The 21,640-nt window shown below is 37.8% G+C and overlaps 1 protein-coding gene across 6 annotated transcripts in view; it reads right to left on the reverse strand.

Moving 5' to 3' along the window:
• Positions 1–21,640, reverse strand: part of tgo (Aryl hydrocarbon receptor nuclear translocator homolog tgo) — a 97,317-nt gene that overhangs the window by 12,493 nt on the left and 63,184 nt on the right. For all 6 annotated transcript variants that reach the window (XM_090162445.1, XM_090162447.1, XM_090162446.1 and 3 more), the window contains one exon: positions 10,902–11,059. In XM_090162445.1, the coding sequence (XP_090018571.1) occupies positions 10,902–11,059 (158 nt within the window). The remainder of the gene's footprint in view (positions 1–10,901; positions 11,060–21,640) is intronic.

Below are 21,640 nucleotides of genomic sequence, written 5' to 3' on the forward strand. Positions count from 1 at the left end.
CTTATGTTACAGGGAGTAATGAATAAATTTATTGATTTTACAGGGATAATCGAGGAAATTGACTTATTTTACAGGGCTTTTTAAATAAATTGAGATATTTGACAGGTAGTAATTATGAAATTGAGTTACTTTACTACGACAAATTTTAAATTATAAACAATTCTTGTAACCAGATTTTAAAATCCCCCATAATCCATTAATTAGGTAATTTAATTCAATTAATAATAATAATTAAATAATCTGAGGCAATTTAAGTAAAACATTGTTAGGACAGCCGTAACAATAGGATTAATGAATGAACGAAACACAAAGCGTATCGTTTAAGAGAATCAGCGAGGTAATTAATTAACCCCTCTAAAAATAGCCCGTAAAAGTTGGGGTCCTCTAACGACCGACGAACTATCATTATGTAGAAGATTCGTAGGCAAATAACGACGTTGATCTAGTACAAAAAAGAGCCTTTTTAAAACGTCATTACAAGTGCAAAGACGCGTGTAAAATTCGTTTTCTTTTCTCTCCCAACGGTCTAAAAGGGTTCCGCCTTTGTTAGAGTCATAATTTTCAAAGAACCGAAAATTAAGCCTTGGCGCGTTCCGACGCGAAAGTTCGTTCCACGAGAGTTTCGTCTAAAAGCGCCTTCGTAGGTACGGATCAACCAGGCGTAAAAATTCGCGTCGTTTAAGGAAAACGCGGCGACGCTCGCGCCAAGGTTACACGCCAGGCCATTTAAAGCGCGGACGGAGATAACTTTATTTAACTTTTTTTAATGACAGTGTTTGCCAAGGGGATAATGGGCAAATATAATTACGCCTTTGTGTACGTTAAAGTGAATATTTGAATTGTTTGGATAACTACGTATCTGTACCGAATATTTGGACTGTTTTGGGGTAATTACGGTTCTGGGAATATGTCGATTTTTTGTTTTGCCAAACACGTGTTTTTATTGAATTTTACAGTCTAACCGTTTATTTCAAATGTTTTAATCGTTTATTTCAAGTGTTCTAATCGCTTATTTGAAACGTTCTAAAAACTGCTTATTTCAAATGTTCTAACAGTTCATTTTGGCAAACCGTTTTTAATAGCTGTTCCGAAGGTGTTTTTAACATTCAGGTACATTTTATACCACCTTTTAGTTCTAAAGCATTTTCAACCCTTTAGTTGAGGCGCGTGTTTCAACCGTTAAGTTCAATTGATTTTTCAACCGTTTAGTTCCTAAGTACTTACCGTGTTCTAACCGTTTAGTTAAGCTACGTTCACATGTAACCGGTAGAAAACGGTTTGAATCGGTTTAAAAGAAAATTAGCCTGGTCGAGTGGGTCGTCATTTAAGTAATCAGGTGTACAAAATTATATCGAGTGACTACCCCTCGAGCCTGGTTCACTCAACTCGGACTTCGACACGTTTTGAATCGATATCAAGGCAACATGTGAACGCGTCTTTAACCGTTAAGTTCAATTGATTTTCAACCGTTTAGCCCAATAGTTCCAAAGCGTGTTTCAACCGTTTAGTTCAAGAGCCTGTTTTAGAGGTGAAGTTCAAATAACTGTTCTAAAGCGCTTTTAACCTTTTATTTCCAGGGTATTTCGGAGATCGTTTTATTGTGAATCCATAGAAACTACAAGAGGAATAGAAAGAGTCGATGAAAAGTGTTACAGGCAAAAGGTTCTCCGTTCATTTCCGCTTGAATCTAATTGTCCGTCATTTTTTAATTGGCTTTTTTTATTGGACCAGAGATAACCGGAAATGAAGGGAGAACCTTTTGCCCGTGTCATCTTAGTAAAGCACGTACAAAGGCTCGGCCTTCAATTCCTGCGGTAGTTTCTATGGTGAAACGTCAATAGATTCGTAGTGGTATTAAGGTTTTACTTTGGTTGGATAAAAATAGCGCAAACGATCAGAAGAACTCATAACCGAGGTCCCTCAAATAAGACAAAGCCTGAATATTTCACAAGGTCACATGTATTGCGTTTTTATTGATTCCAGCAGTTATTTATTCAGTTGTCCACTCTAGACGGACTAAATCAATGTCCAAACCCCTTTATATTCTTCGAGCCAAGGCCTAAAAGAAATAGAAAACGCGCCCGGACAAGTCCGAGACGAGACGCGTGCCTCGCGAGAGTCGGCAACCCAATATGCCAAGTGGGCAAACCAGGCGCATCAAAAGATTGGAAAGAAAATACGACGAATCAGGCGTAGCTTAGCGGGAAAGGAAACGACGCCAAATCGGATGCAAAAATTGCAACGGACAGTTGGAATCGACATTTTTCTGGGCGTCAGATCGCGTGAGGCCAACAATTTTTGGCTTGACGAAAAATCTTCAGTTTGTCTTGTGGACTATGCGCCGACGTTTTCCGCCGTTCGCAGACTGAAAAAAACCCGGCGTAGCTGAGAGGAGAAGCTAAAAAACCTAGGATAGCCTAGAGCCATAGCGAAAACATCTGGGGTGGTTAAGAGACGACGCTGGGAAAATCCTGGGGTAGCTGAGAGGCGAAGAGAATAAACCTAGGGTAGCTTAATTAGAAGTGACATGGAAAATCCTGAGGAAGCTTAGAGGCGACGAGAATAAACCTAGGGTAGCTGAGAGGCGACATGGAAAATCCTGGAGTAGCTGAGAGGCGACGAGAATAAACCTAGGGTAGCTGAGAGGCGACATGGAAAATCCTGGGGTAGCTGAGAGGCGACGAGAATAAACCTAGGGTAGCTTAATTAGAAGTGACATGGAAAATTCTGGGGTAGCTTAGAGGCGACGAGAATAAACCTAGGGTAGCTTGGAGGCGACATGGAAAATCCTGAAGAAGCTGAGAGGCGACGAGAATAAACCTAGGGTAGCTTAATTAGAGGTGACATGGAAAATTCTGGGGTAGCTTAGAGGCGACGAGAATAAACCTAGGGTAGCTTGGAGGCGACATGGAAAATCCTGAAGAAGCTGAGAGGCGACGAGAATAAACCTAGGGTAGCTGAGAGGCGACATGTAAAATCCTGGAGTAGCTTAGAGGCAACGAGAATAAACCTATGGTAGCTGAGAGGCGACATGGAAAATCCTGGGGTAGCTGAGAGGCGACGACAATAAACCTAGGGTAGCTTAGAGCCGACATGTAAAATCCTGGGGTAGCTGAGAGGCGACGAGAATAAACCTAGGGTAGCTTAATTAGAAGTGACATGGAAAATCCTGAGGAAGCTTAGAGGCGACGAGAATAAACCTAGGGTAGCTGAGAGGCGACATGGAAAATCCTGGGGTAGCTGAGAGGCAACGAGAATAAACCTAGGGTAGCTGAGAGGCGACATGGAAAATCCTGGGGTAGCTGAGAGGCGACGAGAATAAACCTAGGGTAGCTTAATTAGAAGTGACATGGAAAATTCTGGGGTAGCTTAGAGGCGACGAGAATAAACCTAGGGTAGCTTGGAGGCGACATGGAAAATCCTGAAGAAGCTGAGAGGCGACGAGAATAAACCTAGGGTAGCTGAGAGGCGACATGTAAAATCCTGGAGTAGCTTAGAGGCGACGAGAATAAACCTAGGGTAGCTTAATTAGAGGTGACATGGAAAATTCTGGGGTAGCTTAGAGGCGACGAGAATAAACCTAGGGTAGCTTGGAGGCGACATGGAAAATCCTGAAGAAGCTGAGAGGCGACGAGAATAAACCTAGGGTAGCTGAGAGGCGACATGTAAAATCCTGGAGTAGCTTAGAGGCGACGAGAATAAACCTAGGGTAGCTTAATTAGAGGTGACATGGAAAATTCTGGGGTAGCTTAGAGGCGACGAGAATAAACCTAGGGTAGCTTGGAGGCGACATGGAAAATCCCGAAGAAGCTGAGAGGCGACGAGAATAAACCTAGGGTAGCTGAGAGGCGACATGTAAAATCCTGGAGTAGCTTAGAGGCAACGAGAATAAACCTATGGTAGCTGAGAGGCGACATGGAAAATCCTGGGGTAGCTGAGAGGCGACGACAATAAACCTAGGGTAGCTTAGAGCCGACATGTAAAATCCTGGGGTAGCTGAGAGGCGACGAGAATAAACCTAGGGTAGCTTAATTAGAAGTGACATGGAAAATCCTGAGGAAGCTTAGAGGCGACGAGAATAAACCTAGGGTAGCTGAGAGGCGACATGGAAAATCCTGGGGTAGCTGAGAGGCAACGAGAATAAACCTAGGGTAGCTGAGAGGCGACATGGAAAATCCTGGGGTAGCTGAGAGGCGACGAGAATAAACCTAGGGTAGCTTAATTAGAAGTGACATGGAAAATTCTGGGGTAGCTTAGAGGCGACGAGAATAAACCTAGGGTAGCTTGGAGGCGACATGGAAAATCCTGAAGAAGCTGAGAGGCGACGAGAATAAACCTAGGGTAGCTGAGAGGCGACATGTAAAATCCTGGAGTAGCTTAGAGGCGACGAGAATAAACCTAGGGTAGCTTAATTAGAGGTGACATGGAAAATTCTGGGGTAGCTTAGAGGCGACGAGAATAAACCTAGGGTAGCTTGGAGGCGACATGGAAAATCCTGAAGAAGCTGAGAGGCGACGAGAATAAACCTAGGGTAGCTGAGAGGCGACATGTAAAATCCTGGAGTAGCTTAGAGGCGACGAGAATAAACCTAGGGTAGCTTAATTAGAGGTGACATGGAAAATTCTGGGGTAGCTTAGAGGCGACGAGAATAAACCTAGGGTAGCTTGGAGGCGACATGGAAAATCCTGAAGAAGCTGAGAGGCGACGAGAAAAAACCTAGGGTAGCTGAGAGGCGACATGTAAAATCCTGGAGTAGCTTAGAGGCAACGAGAATAAACCTATGGTAGCTGAGAGGCGACATGGAAAATCCTGGGGTAGCTGAGAGGCGACGACAATAAACCTAGGGTAGCTTAGAGCCGACATGTAAAATCCTGGGGTAGCTGAGAGGCGACGAGAATAAACCTAGGGTAGCTGAGAGGCAACATAGAAAATCCTGGGGTAGTTGAGAGTCGACGAGAATAAACATAGGGTAGCTTAGAGGCGACAAGAACAAACCTAGGGTAGCTGAGAGGCAACATAGGAAATCCTGGGGTAGCTGAGAGTCGACGAGAATAAACCTAGGGTAGCTTAGAGGCGACATGGAAAATCCTGAGGAAGCTGAGAGGCGACGAGAATAAACCTAGGGTAGCTGAGAGGCAACATAGAAAATCCTGGGGTAGTTGAGAGTCGACGAGAATAAACATAGGGTAGCTTAGAGGCGACAAGAACAAACCTAGGGTAGCTGAGAGGCAACATAGGAAATCCTGGGGTAGCTGAGAGTCGACGAGAATAAACCTAGGGTAGCTTAGAGGCGACATGGAAAATCCTGAGGAAGCTGAGAGGCGACGAGAACAAACCTAGTGTAGCTGAGAGGCAACATAGAAAATCCTGGGGTAGTTGAGAGTCGACGAGAATAAACCTAGGGTAGCTTAAGTAGAGGTGACATGGAAAATCCTGAGGAAGCTGAGACGCGATGAGAATTAACCTAGGGTAGCTTAAGTAGAGGTGACATGGAAAATCCTGGGGTAGCTTAGAGGCGACGAGAATAAACCTAGGGTAGTTGAGAGCCGACATGGAAAATTCTGAGGAAGCTGAGAGGCGTCGAGAATAAACATAGGGTAGCTTAGAGGCGACATGGAAAATCCTGGGGTAGTTGAGAGTCGACGAGAATAAACCTAGGGTAGCTTAAGTAGAGGCGATATGGAAAATCCTGAGGAAGCTGAGACGCGACGAGAATAAACCTAGGGTAGCTTAAGTAGAGGTGACATGGAAAATCCTGGGGTAGCTTAGAGGCGACATGGAAAATCCTGGGGTAGCTTAGAGGCGACATGGAAAATCCTGGGGTAGCTTAGAGGCGACATGGAAAATCCTGGGGTAGCTTAGAGGCGACATGGAAAATCCTGGGGTAGCTTAGAGGTGAATAGTTTTATAAATTGGGGAATAATTTAGGTAGTTCCTCCCCTTCCGTCACGTTACTCAGGCATACCTTCCCGCCAGGGCCGTCTTAAGGCATGGGCTAAATGGGCTTCAGCCCAGGGCCCCTAGCCAGTTTTGGGGCCCCGGAAAGGCCAGCAATACAGCCTCTACTCTAGGGATAAGGGTTTAGTTGTTTAAATATTATTTATGCTCATTTCATATTATGTATCTTTCAGTTACGTCTAAAGTAATTTCACTCATCGCCACATCGCGTATCATATGGTACCTACAATTTCTAAAACCTAACAGCGAGTCACTGTCAGTAAAACTCTTATTTTCAGTAGGCCTATGTTATACTTTTGAAAATAAAAGTTTTGGGTTGATTATTGTGTAGTTGAATTTGGACAACGGACATACAAAGGCTGACCGTTGGAGATTGCAAAGGTGTTAAGAAATAATTTAGCCCAGGGCCCCAAAAGGTCTTAAGACGGGCCTGCTTCCCGCATCCCAAAATAACACCATTCTGGAGCGTACAAATTTTTGCTGACAAGCGTAACCCCGAAAGGGAGTATGAACTAAATCGAAAAATCTTTTAGTTTTTAACAACGTAATTAGCGTTAATCAGCCCTAACTACTGATCCACCAGAAACATTTAGGTTCATATTCCCATTCATTTTGGGGCTAGCGCATCTTGTTACTTTTTCCGAATATCCACGATCAATTTTTCGTTTTTTCCTTCGTGCCATTGTTGGGTATTCATACGATAATTACGTAATAAAATGGCCCTGGATTATCAAAGGAGGGGGGGGGGGCATTTTCCGAGTGGCCGGTTCCGCTTCGCTGTGCTGGAAAATTGAACGCTCTTTGAATAGAACTTAGACGCGAATAAATATTAATAGCGCCGCGAATGACCATCAAACATACTCTCAAATGGCCGGGGGTTTCGGCTGTGTGCCGCTTACTAAGTTGCTGGCTTGTGTGTTTATATCATGCTAATAGAGAAAGTTGCTTAAATCGTAAAAAAATAATTAGATTTTGTTTTTAAATAAATTATTGATTAAATTACATCAATTCATTTATTTATAGTTAGGGAGAATGACTTATAATATTATAGAACTAACAAATATTTTTACAGAAATTCTATAAAATTGTAACCGGAATTATTTAATAAATACAAAGAAATGTCGATCTTTTTCTATAGAAATGTTTCAAAAGGTTATGCAAAAATTTTTGAGGAGTTGTAAGGGGTGAGTTGAGAAGAATGCCTGTTTTTCCCAATTTTCCTACGATGAGTTGAAAGAGCGCCAGAGAGCTTCAAAGTGTGGCCTACTAGCCCCTGGAATTAGGCTGCAACAAGCGCTAAACTAAGCAACAGGGACTTTAAATACTGTTTAAGTTTACTTTTTTACGCTGGTTAGCTCGATTTGTTTTCAAAGTCCTTTTTTACCTATCACACGAACACCTTAATGTTCGCGTTTCCCTGCTGCTTGGTGTTGTGCTCGTTGCAGCCTACTTCGAGGGGCTAGTAGGTCACACTTTGAAGCTCTCTGGCGCTCTTTTAAGTCATCGTAGGAAAATGTGGACAAAACAGGCATACTTCTCTACTCACCCCCTACAACTCCTTCAAATTTTTGATATAGATTTCTATATGAATTAGAGTTAACTATCAGAGTGTATCCTCGGTTGTGACATAAGATGATAAAATAATTACTTTATGTGCTCAAAATACTCAGAATTCTCAGAAAGAATAACTTGTTTGGTACATCAAATTAACCTTCTCAGCCAACATGAAAGCTTAGTGAGCTTCTGTCGTTGGTTGAAATTTGTCTATATGTCAACATCTGAAACATAATTAATAACTATTTTGACCTAACCCACGCGTTATTACGCAATCGCGCTAAAATAACAATAATATTTTGAGTACATTTTGAAACAATAGCGGAAATATTTTAGGATTTGTGCAGGTGACTGACAAGGAGACATCCCGAAGTGTAACCCACCGATTTTGTTCAAACTCGGGGGATTGGTAGACCTTCATGTAACTTGAAAAATCCTAAAGTGAATTTATTCAATGGGCAACCGTTTTGCCATAGCAACGAAAAATGTTTTTGACAACCAAAAATGGAAATTTTCCCATTGAAAATAACATGGGATTCTGACCGAAAAATTTGAACAAATTTCAAAATTTCGAAAATGCCAAAAATAGAAGAAATAGATAAAAATTGACAAAAAAAAACACCAAAGTTGATCAACTTTTGATTAATTTGATGTCAAAATCCCATGTTATTTTCAATGGGAAAATTTAATATTTTGTGTTGTCAAAAACATTTATCGTTGCCACGGCAAAACGGTTGCCCATTGAATAAATTCCCTTTAGGATTTTTCATGATACATGATGGTCTACCAATCTCCCGAGTTTGAACAAAATCGGTGGGTTACACTTCGGGATGTCTCCTTGTGAGTTCATCTCAATTCCTTTACGCGGGTGCGCTTTTGAAAAATAAAAGTAATTTTAAATTCCTATTTAATGGTTACAGATTTCAAAAATTCCGAATGAAAATTGATACCGGGTATCATTATTTTAACGATATAAAAATTTCAAGTCTTTTTTTGTTTAGCGAGGGTGGTAGGCTGGAAATATTAGCTGGGCCGGGGCCGTGGTGGGCGGGTTACGTGAGTCCGATCATTAGTCCTGCACGCGAAATCGCCAAGACGATTTCGCTCACTATAACCAAACAAATCGGTACATTCATCAAACCAAAAGGGAATAACGGTTTTGTTACGCCATCTAGCGTCGTTAAAGGAAAGATACTTCTAAAAGGGGGCGTGGTCGCGGGGTAAATCGCTTAACGACGAACCCGTCATGATTAAATAAAAGCTTTGTATTACCGCGGAGGTAAAAACATCCTTTTTTATAATTACAATTGCCGAGTTTAAGCGAGGAACAATGAACGCGTAGAAAGTAACTCTTTATTCTTGTTAATTTCTTTAAATTTATTTTAATTAAATAGGTTTTGTTTTATTGTCAATTTGATTATTTATTGTTTATTTTAACTATTAATAATTTTCCCGTGTCGCTATTGTAAACTGCATTTTAAATTAATATTTGTCACACAAGTTGATATAATAATAATAATAATAATAATGCATTCTTGTGGTAATGTAATTTAAATTATTTGAGGTTCAGACGTTCGGCGTTCTTTTCTGGCGAGCTTAAGCTCCTCTATTAACTTCTGGCGCAAATATTTGTCTTAAAAGCGATCAAATACAAAATTAAATCTGAAAACGCGACATCGCGTGCTCGAGAAACGCCCGCCGAAACGAGTGGAAAATCGAGCCACACCAAAAATACCCTTCTACTATTCACGCTGAAATTACAAAGTATAAAATGAAATCGTTTGCATTGTTATTATATTTTAATGAGCAGTTTTTTTATTTAATTTTAAAAGTAGGCTCAATCGACTGTTATTTTGTATTTTTTCAAGCAACTAAATGGGTTGCACGATTTTACGACAACGTTTAATGCATGTTTTACTTGTTTTTATTTAATTGGTACTTTGCTTGTTTGGCTTAAGAAATTTAAAATTTAAATTAGTCCTAAAGTAAATTTTGTTTTACTTTGAATTTTCACAGAAATATTTTTTATATTTATAAATTTGTTATTTAAATAAAATAGTAGACTAATAAGTATTAAGTTTATGATGCGATTCCAAACATCAGCGTTTGAATGCTGATGTTTGAATTCTTTCTCATCTTCAGGTTTTAAATGTTTGTATTTAAATTTAGTTTTATAATAAATTTTAATTAAATACAATTGTCTCATGAGTCTTCCGTAATAAACTTAATATTTATTACACATCAACATGACAAATATCAGTGCTTCAACTCTATAAAATAGTAGACTACTTTATTTATATAGTACAATATTTTTTTTTATAAAATAAATTTAAAAGTAGTAAATTTAGTACGTAATGGCTATAAATCCCTTTAATATATAGGAGATAAATAAATTTTATCAGAAGTATACAACCAAAAACTATTTCTAACTAACGCCATTTTAATCAGTGATTTATTTAACGAAAGATCAAGGTAACAAAGATTCGGCATGAAAAGAAATACCAGAAAAAGTAATATTTTTCGTGCTTATTAGCTAATTGGAAATTTCCGAGTCTCAGACCGTTGGCGCCATCTGTTAAGTTGGGTATTTAAAGATCGGCCTTTAATGGCGTTACCCCTGGGAAATAATCTGAACTGTCAAACGCGTATGGGTCTATACATCGAATTGGGTATAGTACCGCTAGAATGGCAATTTCAATCTGCCTTCCGCGAAACAATTTTTGCAAAATTGAGAACTCTATCATTTGTTGGTGGCGCCATCCACTGTTAGCGGCGGGAACTATATCCCATACAATTGAATTAATAGTACTAGTGTACTTTAAAAATGATAGATGGCGCCACCCGTATAATGATATAGTTGACGGCTGAATGCGCCTACTCGAAATTTCAGAATTTGTTTCGCGAAACCACGGCTCCCGAACGCGCCTTTGTCATTCTAGCGGTACTATTCAAAATTCAATGGGTCTATATGCCTCCATTCGTGTGAGCCAAGGAATAGTAATATTGCATTAAGGGTTAGAATAGACGATTTTAGTCATAGTGTCAGTGGAACAGTGCCGTGCCAACGTTTTAACGAGAGCGGGCGCAAAAACAATATTATAAGCACAACCTTTTTGAATAGGCTGCGTCCGAAAAAACGCCGAGATAAATAACAAAACACAAAGGTGTCGCATGTTTAGTCAAATTTTCAGGTTGACTAAATTTACGACACCGTAAAAGTCCGTCAGTGGTAAATAAGGATAATGATTGAAATACAACTCTGCGGAAAATCTAAACTAATAAAAAATAGAGGGGGCACGTCGTCCCCACTGCACGCCCCAGCAGTGGTCTCGGCCATAACATGAAGGGTGCAATAATGTAGAAGTGGAAGCGAAGGAGATTGGACTGACCTCGTAAGGACTTCATGTGCGCGACGGCCATGCGGAGAATTGTTAGTTTGTCGGGTTTCCGAGCGAGGGCGCTGCATGTTGGCACCATGTCTGATAGCTCCGTGATGTAGGCCGTCATCTTGTTCCTCCGCCTCCTTTCGATCTCGCTGTGGTTCTCTCTGAAATATTTCAAAAATCGACAATTCAAAATCTCATACATACGACTAAATTAAGTATATTGAAAATAAATATTTTACATAATGCTTTTTCAAAACCAAAAAATATATATTGTCTAATTCTTTTTCAAAACCAAAAAATATATATTCTCTAATTCTTTTTCAAAACCAAAAAATATATATTCTCTAATTCTTTTTCAAAACCAAAAAATATATACTCTCTAATCTTTTTTCAAAACTAAAGTATCTGATCTAATCCTTTATTCAAAACTATAAAGTATCTGATTTAACCCTTTTTTCAAAACTAAAGTATCTGATCTAATCCTTTTTTCAAAAATAAAGTAGCTGATCTAATACTTTTTTCTAATATTTATAATATTATTTCCAAGTTAAAAAATATCTTTCGTAATAATTTTTCAATAATAAAAATATATTTTCAAAATAATAAAAATTTCTTACATTATATTTTATTAAAATGAAAAATATCTTATATAATATCTTTTGAAAATGAAAAATATTTTACTAAATACTGTTTTAAAACTAAAAATATTTTACCTAATACTATTTTACAATTAAAAATATTTTACCTAGTATCGTTTTAAAACTTAATATATTTTCCCTAGCATCGTTTTTAAGCTAAAAATATTTTACCTAGCATCGTTTTAAAACTAAAAATATTTTACCTAGCACTGTTTTAAACCTAAAAATATCCTAGCTAAATTGTTATTAAAATTAAAAATATCTTAGCTAAAATCTTACTAAAACTAAAAATTTTAGTTTTCTTCTATGTCTCTTGGTTTTATTAAGATTTTAGGTAAGATATTTTTAGCTAAAATATCTTTTAAAATGAAAATATTTAACTAAAACATTGGTTAAACTAATATGCAAGCTAAAATCCCTAAACCGAATATCTTAGCTACAACTAAATCTGTTCAAAGAAGAATAGAATAGCAAAATAAAATATAAATGTAAAGTAATAAATTAGCATAGATGTAAAAGTAAATTTATGAAAGGAAAGCAAAACCCAATGTAAGTTGGGGTCAGCCGCGAAGTAGCAGGCAGGGATCGTGAGAGAGTGGCGAGCGTCGTAAGGGCTTTTAAATAAATAAGTAGCAGGTGCGCCGAAGCAGGTGCAGACGAAATGAGTCTAAGATTTAATTCCCAACGCGACGGACCTTCTCTTTGTCTCGCACTCATACGTCCGAGAGATCTTTGGGCAAGGCCTCGTATTCGCCAAAATTCTTAAAAGCCTTCAAACGCGATCATCGTATAAGTACGTAGATCATAATCAGAGATAAATGCCGAAAGGGTTATTTCAAATGAAAACTTAACTCTCTTTATTCGCCCATAATGTTTGAAATAGCACCTCTACAATTGCAATATTTTATTGAGTGACGATTGGAATTAATTAAATGTAATTTCCAAACGGGGGAATTACCAAAAGTTACTATTAAATTTCTAAGATAGAATGAAAATACGACTGTATATAGCTAGAATGAAAATAGGCTATTGCCTAAATGAAAATGTTGAGGAAAATAGCCTATTGACAGAATGAAAATACTATGGAAAATATGGCTATTGATATAATTAAAATACGGCTGTAGTTTGAATCAGAATTCGAATGGTAAAAACAGAATGAATATTGATAGAATGAAAATTTGGCTGTTGCCTAAATGACAATACCGAGAAAAATACTATAGCTAGAATTAAAATACTGAGAAAAATACTGTAGCTAGAATTAAAATATTGTGAAAAATACTGTAGCTAGAATTAAAATACTGAGAAAAATACTATAGCTGGAATGAAAATACTGAGAAAATACTATAACTAGAATGAAAATTCTGAGGCAAATAATGCTATTGATAGAATGAAAATACTGCTATTGATAGAACGAAAATACGGCTATCGATAGAATGAAAATACGGCTATCGATAGAATGAAAATACGGCTATTGATAGAATGAAAATACGGCTATTGATAGAATGAAAATACCGCTATTGATAGAACGAAAATACGGCTATCGACAGAACGAAGATACGGCTATTGATAGAATGAATATACCGCTATTGATAGAATGAATATACCGCTATTGATAGAATGGTAATACCGTTTCTGATAGAATGAAAATAGCGCTATTGAGAGAATGGTAATACCGTTTCTGATAGAATGGTAATACCGTTTCTGATAGAATGAAAATACCGCTACTGATAGAATGAAAATACCGTTATTGATCGAATGAAAATAGCGTTATTGATAGAATGAAACTACGGGTACGATAAACGAATAAAGCTAAAACTGAGTCAACAACGAGTATTAAAAAAATTCCCCTTATCCTGAACATTTTCGTTTAATTTTAATGTTTACATTTACCATCCAATAGAAACGATCCTTTTTTGCTCTTCTTAGTACGTTTAATAACAAGAAGCGGCTTATGTTCGGATAAGATCAAGAAAGCCAAGTTGATGAACTACCGAAAACGCTAATTTTCTCTCCCCTCCAGTCAACGATGCTAATCTTCCATTTCCAGGCTGATTTTTAAAACAATACATTCTCCGGGCATCCTTCTATCATCGGCCGCTGGGGGGCGCGCTGAACTGTGGTAGCTCATACGGCAGCGCCCCCCTCTACAACAGGTGATATCTCATCTATATAACTATCCCCCTTCGACCCCCCGCCCGGGAAAAATGCTTCTTCACTTATGGGAAAACACGGAGAAGTTTGGTAAGCACATTTCCTTACCTCGATTCGAAAATACTGTAACTCGCTTTTTGTTCGAAATTGGGATTTATTTAAATTCCAAATTTAATACACTTTTAAATTAAATAATAAATTACAATTTAAGGTAAAATAAGTCCTAATTAAATTTCAATAAATAAATTTAATTTAAACTTGTTAGCGATATCATCGTAACAAGAAATTTAATGTATCAAAATTAAATAAAATTAATAGAAAATTATTTAGTGAAAGAATTTTTAAGGCTAACCGAGAAGTAATTAAATTTCATAAAGATAAATAAAAATTTTAAACTTGTTACCGATAAAAGGCTAGTATCACGGATAACAAGGCATTTCATGTAAGCAATTAAAATTAGGATAAAATAATTTTGTGAAATAAAATTTAAGGTCAACCAAGTCAAAATTTAATTTAATTCAGATTAATATAAATTTTAAAAGGCTAGTGTTATGATAACGAGTAATTTAAGATTTAAGTAATTTTACAATTGAAAACCAACCCAATAACATTGATATAGTAATAAAATTTTATTTAAGACTAATAAAAAGTTTAATTTAAACTTGTTACCGATACAAGGATATTTCCAAAAAGATCCGGGATTTGAAATCAGAATATTTCGAGTTATGTCATTTTCGCTCTGAGGCGAAGCGATTTGTGGAAGAAGCTATAGTTTGATACATTACGAAGATGGAGGAATGCATTTATTACGAAGGTAGGGGTCAAAAGTATAGTTTGGAGAAGATTTTCCGTACTCTCGCCAGAAGGGGGCGCGATGATTTCCCAGAATAAATCTTTCAGCGTCCCCCCCCTCTAATTTGCCTCCCCCTTTCGGTCTGGGCTGGTGGCTGATATCCGGGTTTGTAAAGAAGAACTGAAAATTGAAGCTCATCTAAATATTTCTGTATCATTATTTTTATATACCTAAGATATTATTATCACGTTATAAAAACGTTTCTTTTTCACATTTTGTGAGTGTTTTTTATTTAATGTCTTTTTGCTGGAGTTGTCCGCCTGTCGTGGGTGGAGAATCACGTTACGCGCGCTGGAAGGAACCCTTCCAAATTCGGTTAGCCTGCTGCGAGCTAATCTTATGTATGGAAAGACAGCATTTGCGGCTTGCCATTATTATAAGCCTTGAAGGCGCACGTATATAGTTACCACCAAAAGTTAGCAATCTAAATACAGTTTTCGGTACAGTCAATAATATATTTATTTGTACTTTGGGAAAATGAGTATGTTGAGCTGATTTTTAGCGTTTGTTCCCAATTCCCTTTAGGTTCGAAAAATTCTAAAACCACTAGAAGCTCAAACTGGTGACGTTTTTCCTTCCCCCCTTAAAATCAGCTAGGCTAATACCCAAGGCACCACCTTAGGCCTAAGTCATCAAGCGACTTTAGAGAGCCTTTAATTCAGGTGGCCGGGTTACAATGCGTAGGAGGGTGGTGGCAAGCCTATCATGCCACGCGAGCCTACAGCTCCCTACACTAATTATTACAGTTAACCTCAACAAGTTTTTATGGAAGGGGAAACCGAAGGGCTCGGGGGAAAACCCCTTAAACCAGGAGGGAGAGAACTTGCAAACTCAACGCAGTAGTGTTGTTAATTTTCCGGAAAAATAAAATGCGGAAAATTTTCCGCAAATCGAAAAAATAAAAAATTGAAACATAAATGACTTTTTAATGGTTTATAATGTTTAACTTTTTATCGATCCAAAATGTCTAATAACAGTTAACATACCACAAAACATTAATAGTGTAACATTGTTAATCAGTTTAAACTAGTCTAGAGGTTTAGTTTTACTTTTCGATTAAAAAAAAATGAGGCCAATTTTGCAAACAATATATTAAACTAATCATGAAATGAAAACTTTTTTTAAATTTTTTTCGGAAAAATACGGAAAATTTTCCGGAAAAAAGGCCTTGGGGTATGCCTACTTACAACACTAGATAAATGTGTGTTATGTTGAATTTGAACAACGACGTTTTTTTATATTTTACTTTATCTTTCATTATGTCATTTATTTTAAATGTTTTTCTACTTTAATTTCGGTATATCTTCTACAAAAATTACTATAATTTTAAAAATGTTTTCAAAATTATCCTTTATTCAGTAAACAATTTTGAATTTTTTATTACATCTTTCGCTTTCCCTACACTTAAACACGTTTTTTCCCCGATTTAAACATTTTGTTCTATAACTGCCTCCAGGAATCCATACCTCTACTTGGAATCATAGACAATTGTCTATGTTGGAATGCTTACCCCATTACCCTGCCGTATCATGTATGGCAAGATCACTGACGGCTTTGGCCCCGCCTACGAGAGAAAAAATCGCCTCTGCGCGCCCCCCTCTTACGTTGCTGTTTGTTAAGTTAACATAGTGACGTCAAAAACCGTCAACCCCATCGAGACGAAAATCTGCCGCGATAAGCATTCCAAGTAGAAGTATGGATTCCTGCTGCCTCTGCTAAAACCATATATTCAAATTTCTAAATCGTAACTAAACAATTTGTATTTCTAATTTTAATAGCGCTCCCGTTAAACTTAATTTTAATAGAATTTAATTTGAAAGCATAGATAAAAAAGTGTAGCGCAAATTTGTAAAAGGGTGGGTAGAAAAACCAGCGTCGTGTTTCTGAAAATGAAAAGGGGCGGAAGGAGAAATTGGCGGAGCAAATAAGTTCTGGGGCAGAGCATGTGGCCAAAACAACTCCGAAGTTTCTTTTGCTGCCAGTTCTTTTTATATTCCCGTTAGCCATCTAATGGTTACCGCGGAAAAGGCACAAAATAAGAAATCCCCGTGAGGAGAGGGGAAGCCAGCGCACCGGGGAAACTACAGGGTGCTGCCATCTCGATTGCAGATTTTATTATTTTTACATTTTCGATTAATGTTTTAACGAGTATCTTGTAATTAGCTAGCGTGTAGCTTGTATATTAGCTAAGACGTAGCTTGTATATTAGCTAACGTCCAACGTGTAGCTCGAATATTAGCTAACGTCCAACGTGTAGCTCGAATATTAGACAACGTATAGCTCGAATATTAGACGACGTGTAGCTCGAATATTAGACAACGTGTAGCTCGAATATTAGACAACGTGTAGCTCGAATATTAGACGACGTGTAGCTCGAATATTAGACGACGTGTAGCTCGAATATTAGACAACGTGTAGCTCGAATATTAGACGACGTGTAGCTCGAATATTAGACGACGTGTAGCTCGAATATTAGACAACGTGTAGCTCGAATATTAGACGACGTGTAGCTCGAATATTAGACGACGTGTAGCTCGAATATTAGACAACGTGTAACTCGAATCTTAGACAACGTGTAGCTCGAATATTAGACAAGTGTAGCTAAAACAGAGCTTGTATATTAGCCATAGCTAGAGCTTAGCTTTTAAATTAGACCATGTGTAGCTTTTAAATTAGCTAATTAACAAAGCTATATCTTTTGGGTTGGTTAACGCATGGTTTGGTTCTTGGGCCATAAGAACGACTAGTTTTTTAAAGATGGAGATTATGAGCGAACGTGTAGTTAGGGTTAACGAACAAGCATTGAGCTGGTGTTTTCGATTTAACGTACGTACAACCTGCGTTTATAAGCTAGCGTAGAGATGGGGTTTCTGAGCCGAGCTTACAACTTGGGTTTACCGCTACCTAGGAGCAACAAACACAGCACCCCACACAAGGAGAACGCAACCCATCAAAGGATTTTAATTTGTACATTTTTCATTGGTTAGACGCATTATCGCTTGCTTTGTCGGAAGGGGAAAATTCGGAAATTGTCTTCCCCCCGTCCGTAAAACGTTCAACTTAAAGGTCCGTCCAATGAAATTTGTACGCAACACTGCGTTAGTGTTTTTAGAGGCTAGCTGCGCTGCTGCGTTCTCCTTCTGTTTGCTGCTCCTAGCCGCTACAGAGTTTCATTATAGCTAAGGTACAGTTAATTTTAGCTACAGCTTTATAGTCGTAAACAACGTTATTTCAGAACAGCGCACTCTTAACTTAAGTTTATAATAAACTGATTTAGCTAACTAATCCCTTTTTTAAAGACGGTACATTTCGGAGCAAGAAAATGCTAACAAGAGGTCGGCAACTTTCACCCTGTACAGAGCTTTTCCCTCATTTTCGTTTTGTTTTAAGGTAGAAAGAGTCTTCCTACACAAATAGGCGGAAGGGGTGGGCTGCGAAGATAAAAGGAAAACTGGGTGGGCAGGGGTCGGCGGAGAGTAGATGCGTGCCGCTCTCGTTCCCCGGAGTGTTCCTCGGGTAAAAGGGACCCCCCCCCCCCCCGAGATCTCCCTGAAGAGGGCGCCCAGGCGAGCCCACGAGGCCGACCAACTAAATGGATTTCTTCAATCTAGCTTCAATCACCGCTAGAGGATAAACTATGTTTTATTCCGTTTGTAGCCCCCTCTTTCTTGCGCCCCCCTCCCCCCGTTGCCACGTTCCTCTCCCTCGCTTTGCTCTTTCCTCTTCTGGCAGCGCTGCTTTTTACGCGATCAGGGCGCCATCTATCCTTTCTGGTCGCCTATTGGAGATGGTGTCGTCGGCTGTCTAGTTTACATTCCTTTTACGTTAAATACGATTTGTATTTTTAAGTCATTTCCGGTACGTCACTGAAGAAGGTTTAGTTTGGTTTCTGTTTAAATTATTTTAGTGTTGTTAATTTTCCGGAAGAATAACAAATTTAAACGTAAATTACTTTTTAGGGGTTTTTAATTTTTTTAACTTTTTATCGATATAAAATGTCAGTACACATACTACAAATAATTAATAGTGTTAATCAGATTAAAGCTAGTCTAGAGGATTAGTTTTACTTTTAGATTCGACAAAATGAGGCGAAAATTCCGCTTTATTTAAATTGGCAAACAATATATTTGAATAATCATGGAATGAAAACTTTTTTTCCGGAAAAAAGGCCTCGGTCATTTTCCGACTTACAACACTAAATTATTTTGCGTGATTAAATCATTATTTAAGATTAAATACTTTTAATCGCGATTTAATCTACTAAATCCAAATACAATAATTTTAAATCAGGATTTAATATTTTTAATTACAAATTATTCTATATAATCACGATTTAATAATTTAATATTTTTAAACATTTTCAAATTCTCGGTTAGTCCTAATAAAGTTTTTCGCCTTGAAGGCCTATCGGCCGAAGTACCGCATATTTTCCCCCAATAAAGCTTAGTTTTCTCCCCCACTTCTTGGTCTCTTTACTTGTTCGCGTTTTCACTCCTCACTCCCTAGACCAGCGGTTCCCAATTTTATTTTGCTATGGAACCCTAAATTATCCACCTAATTCTGGCGGAACCCCAACTCATTTTTTTACTCATCTTAAACTCTTGACACAAACAAAGATGGCCGCGCTGCGAATTCTCGGAACCCCTGCGACCCTTTACGGAACCCCATGCAGGGTTCCGTGGAACACATTTTGGGAACCACTGCTCTAGACCATTGGTGGTTCTCGTGTTTTTGCTCTAGCTGTTTAATATATTTCTCCAATACTGTATCAGTCGTTTATCTAACTCCTTAAGCGTTGATTTCATCCACGACATATCAGATTAATAATTTTGAAATTGGGATTTCATCTTTATAATAACAGTATTATCATTTTTAATCACTTTAATCACGATTTAATCTTCTAATCGCTACTTAATATATTTAATTAGAAATTATTAAATAATACGTGATTGCATCTTTGGAGATGATTAGAGGGTTTTCTAAGAATGATTAATTTCTGGGGAAAAATATTTGTATTCTGTAAAATTTAAAATCTTTGTAGGTTTTAAATAATATATATATATATATATATATATATATATATATATATATATATATATATATATATATATATATATATATATATATATATATAATAAATTATTACAATTGTCACGCGTTTTAGAAGGTACATTTTTTAAATTAAATATGCTATGCAAATTAGCACCAAACATGATTAAAATTCCCCCAATAAAATATCTCGGAACAGGGTGCACCCTCGATTTATTCGGAAATGAAAGTTACGCGACCTCTTGTTCGTATTTTTTCCTTAGTGTATCGTCGAACAAAATTATATTTATTTTATATCAACAGCAAACACTGTTTTCAAGCACGGACGATCTTCGGTTATTTTTTTATACCAACAACATACTCCCGCTCCGTATCGCTATCCCAATCTATAAATATTTTTTTTAGTTTAATACTTTTTCAAAACGTTAAACCTAATAACTGGTTTAAAATATGTTTAGAAAACTAGTTTTCCAATTTTTATCTCTGTAAAATTTTCTTTATCATCTACGAAAAGCTATTAAATGATATTATACTCGCGTGAAATAGTAGTTGGAGAAAATATAAGGATGATAATTGCAGTCAAATATAATGGCGCTTTTATTAAAAGTTTTAAATGGAATGTTTTTATCATTTGGAAAACTCGAATTTAAATACGTTTGAGGGGTCGTTCGCCATTTACGTTCGAATATTATCAGAGCATTTGATAGGCGTCCAAATAAAAACCAGATAGTTTAAAACAGACCGAGGGGTCGGACATTCACCAAAAATGTGAGGGGATTTCACGCTGGATTTCAAGATTTCTGGTTGGATTTCAGATTTCTAAATTTTGTCCAGGATTTCGGGATTTCTCGATATCTCTTTGGATTTCCAGATTTTTCATCGGGTTTTCGGATTAATTGCAGGATTTCGGATTTCTTGGAAAGTGTTCGGGATTTCTTTGAATGTCAAACCCCTGGAAGCAGACACTGATCTGAATTCATCGTCAGCCGACCGATAGAGGCTGAGCAGATCTCAGATGCCTCTCAGTTCTCAATTTTACACTTCCACCGGTTCAATTCCTTTCGAAATTTTAATTACGGTTTATTTTGGTTTTCTTTTCTACTAAACTAAGCCAGATAATTGTTCAGCTAACTGAATCTGGTTAACTAAATTCTAGAGTATTAGTTCAAATCTGTTACTTTGTTAAGAATATGAAACAATTTGAGCCCTGGGGTTTTTCACTCGTATAAAGTTTGTACATGTACACTTGATTACTGATTTACAATTTCTCTGTGGTTTTCAGCATAAGTCAACACCAAGAGGTGGGCTCACCTTAATTGGTCTCACCAATTCCTATCACTCAACTCAATGTAAACCCGGAGGATCTGCCTCCGGAAGTTGCTAAACTAGCGTCATCTATAGTCTGGGCCTCTCTATTCATAGGCATGGTCGAAAAAAGTCGTGACCCTAATGGTTGGTAAAAGTTGTATTCAATGGTTGAGCCGTACTCACTGTACTAGTAGGTAAATGAAACCATAGGTCAACGCCAAGAACTGGGCTCGAGCTCACCTCACTGAATTCGTATATGAGCCTACGGATGGTCTCGGGCTCACCTTGGTCTCACCAATTATGTGAGATTTCGAGCTCAGTAGATTAAAAACCTACAGACCGTCTCGGCCTCGGACTCACTGTTGTTATAAATATACGGGCAGTCTCGGGCACGGGCTCACTACAGTTACTTACAAATAAAATGGTGGTCTGAAGCTCGGTCTCACTATGTTTTAAAACTACTAAAGGCTCAAGCTCGAGCTCGATGTTTCAAAATACTCAGACCAGCTCTAGCTCGGGATCACTATATTGAAGCTCTGCTCAACATGATATAGTTAAACCCTTTCGGCAGCTCTGAACTCTAGAGTTGCTCATGTTGCTCAACCCGATTTTTCGTCGCACAATTTATTTATCAAATAGCCCAATTAGGGTTTTCGAGCTCCATTCCGGCAACACTGGCACACCTGGAAGACAGTCGGAGGCGGTCAGGCAGTCCTGAGCCCGGGAATCCGGACGGCACTGGC

Source organism: Leiobunum rupestre, chromosome 11 (assembly GCF_980474605.1).
Source record: "Leiobunum rupestre chromosome 11, qqLeiRupe1.1.hap1, whole genome shotgun sequence".
Lineage (NCBI taxonomy): Eukaryota > Metazoa > Arthropoda > Arachnida > Opiliones > Sclerosomatidae > Leiobunum > Leiobunum rupestre.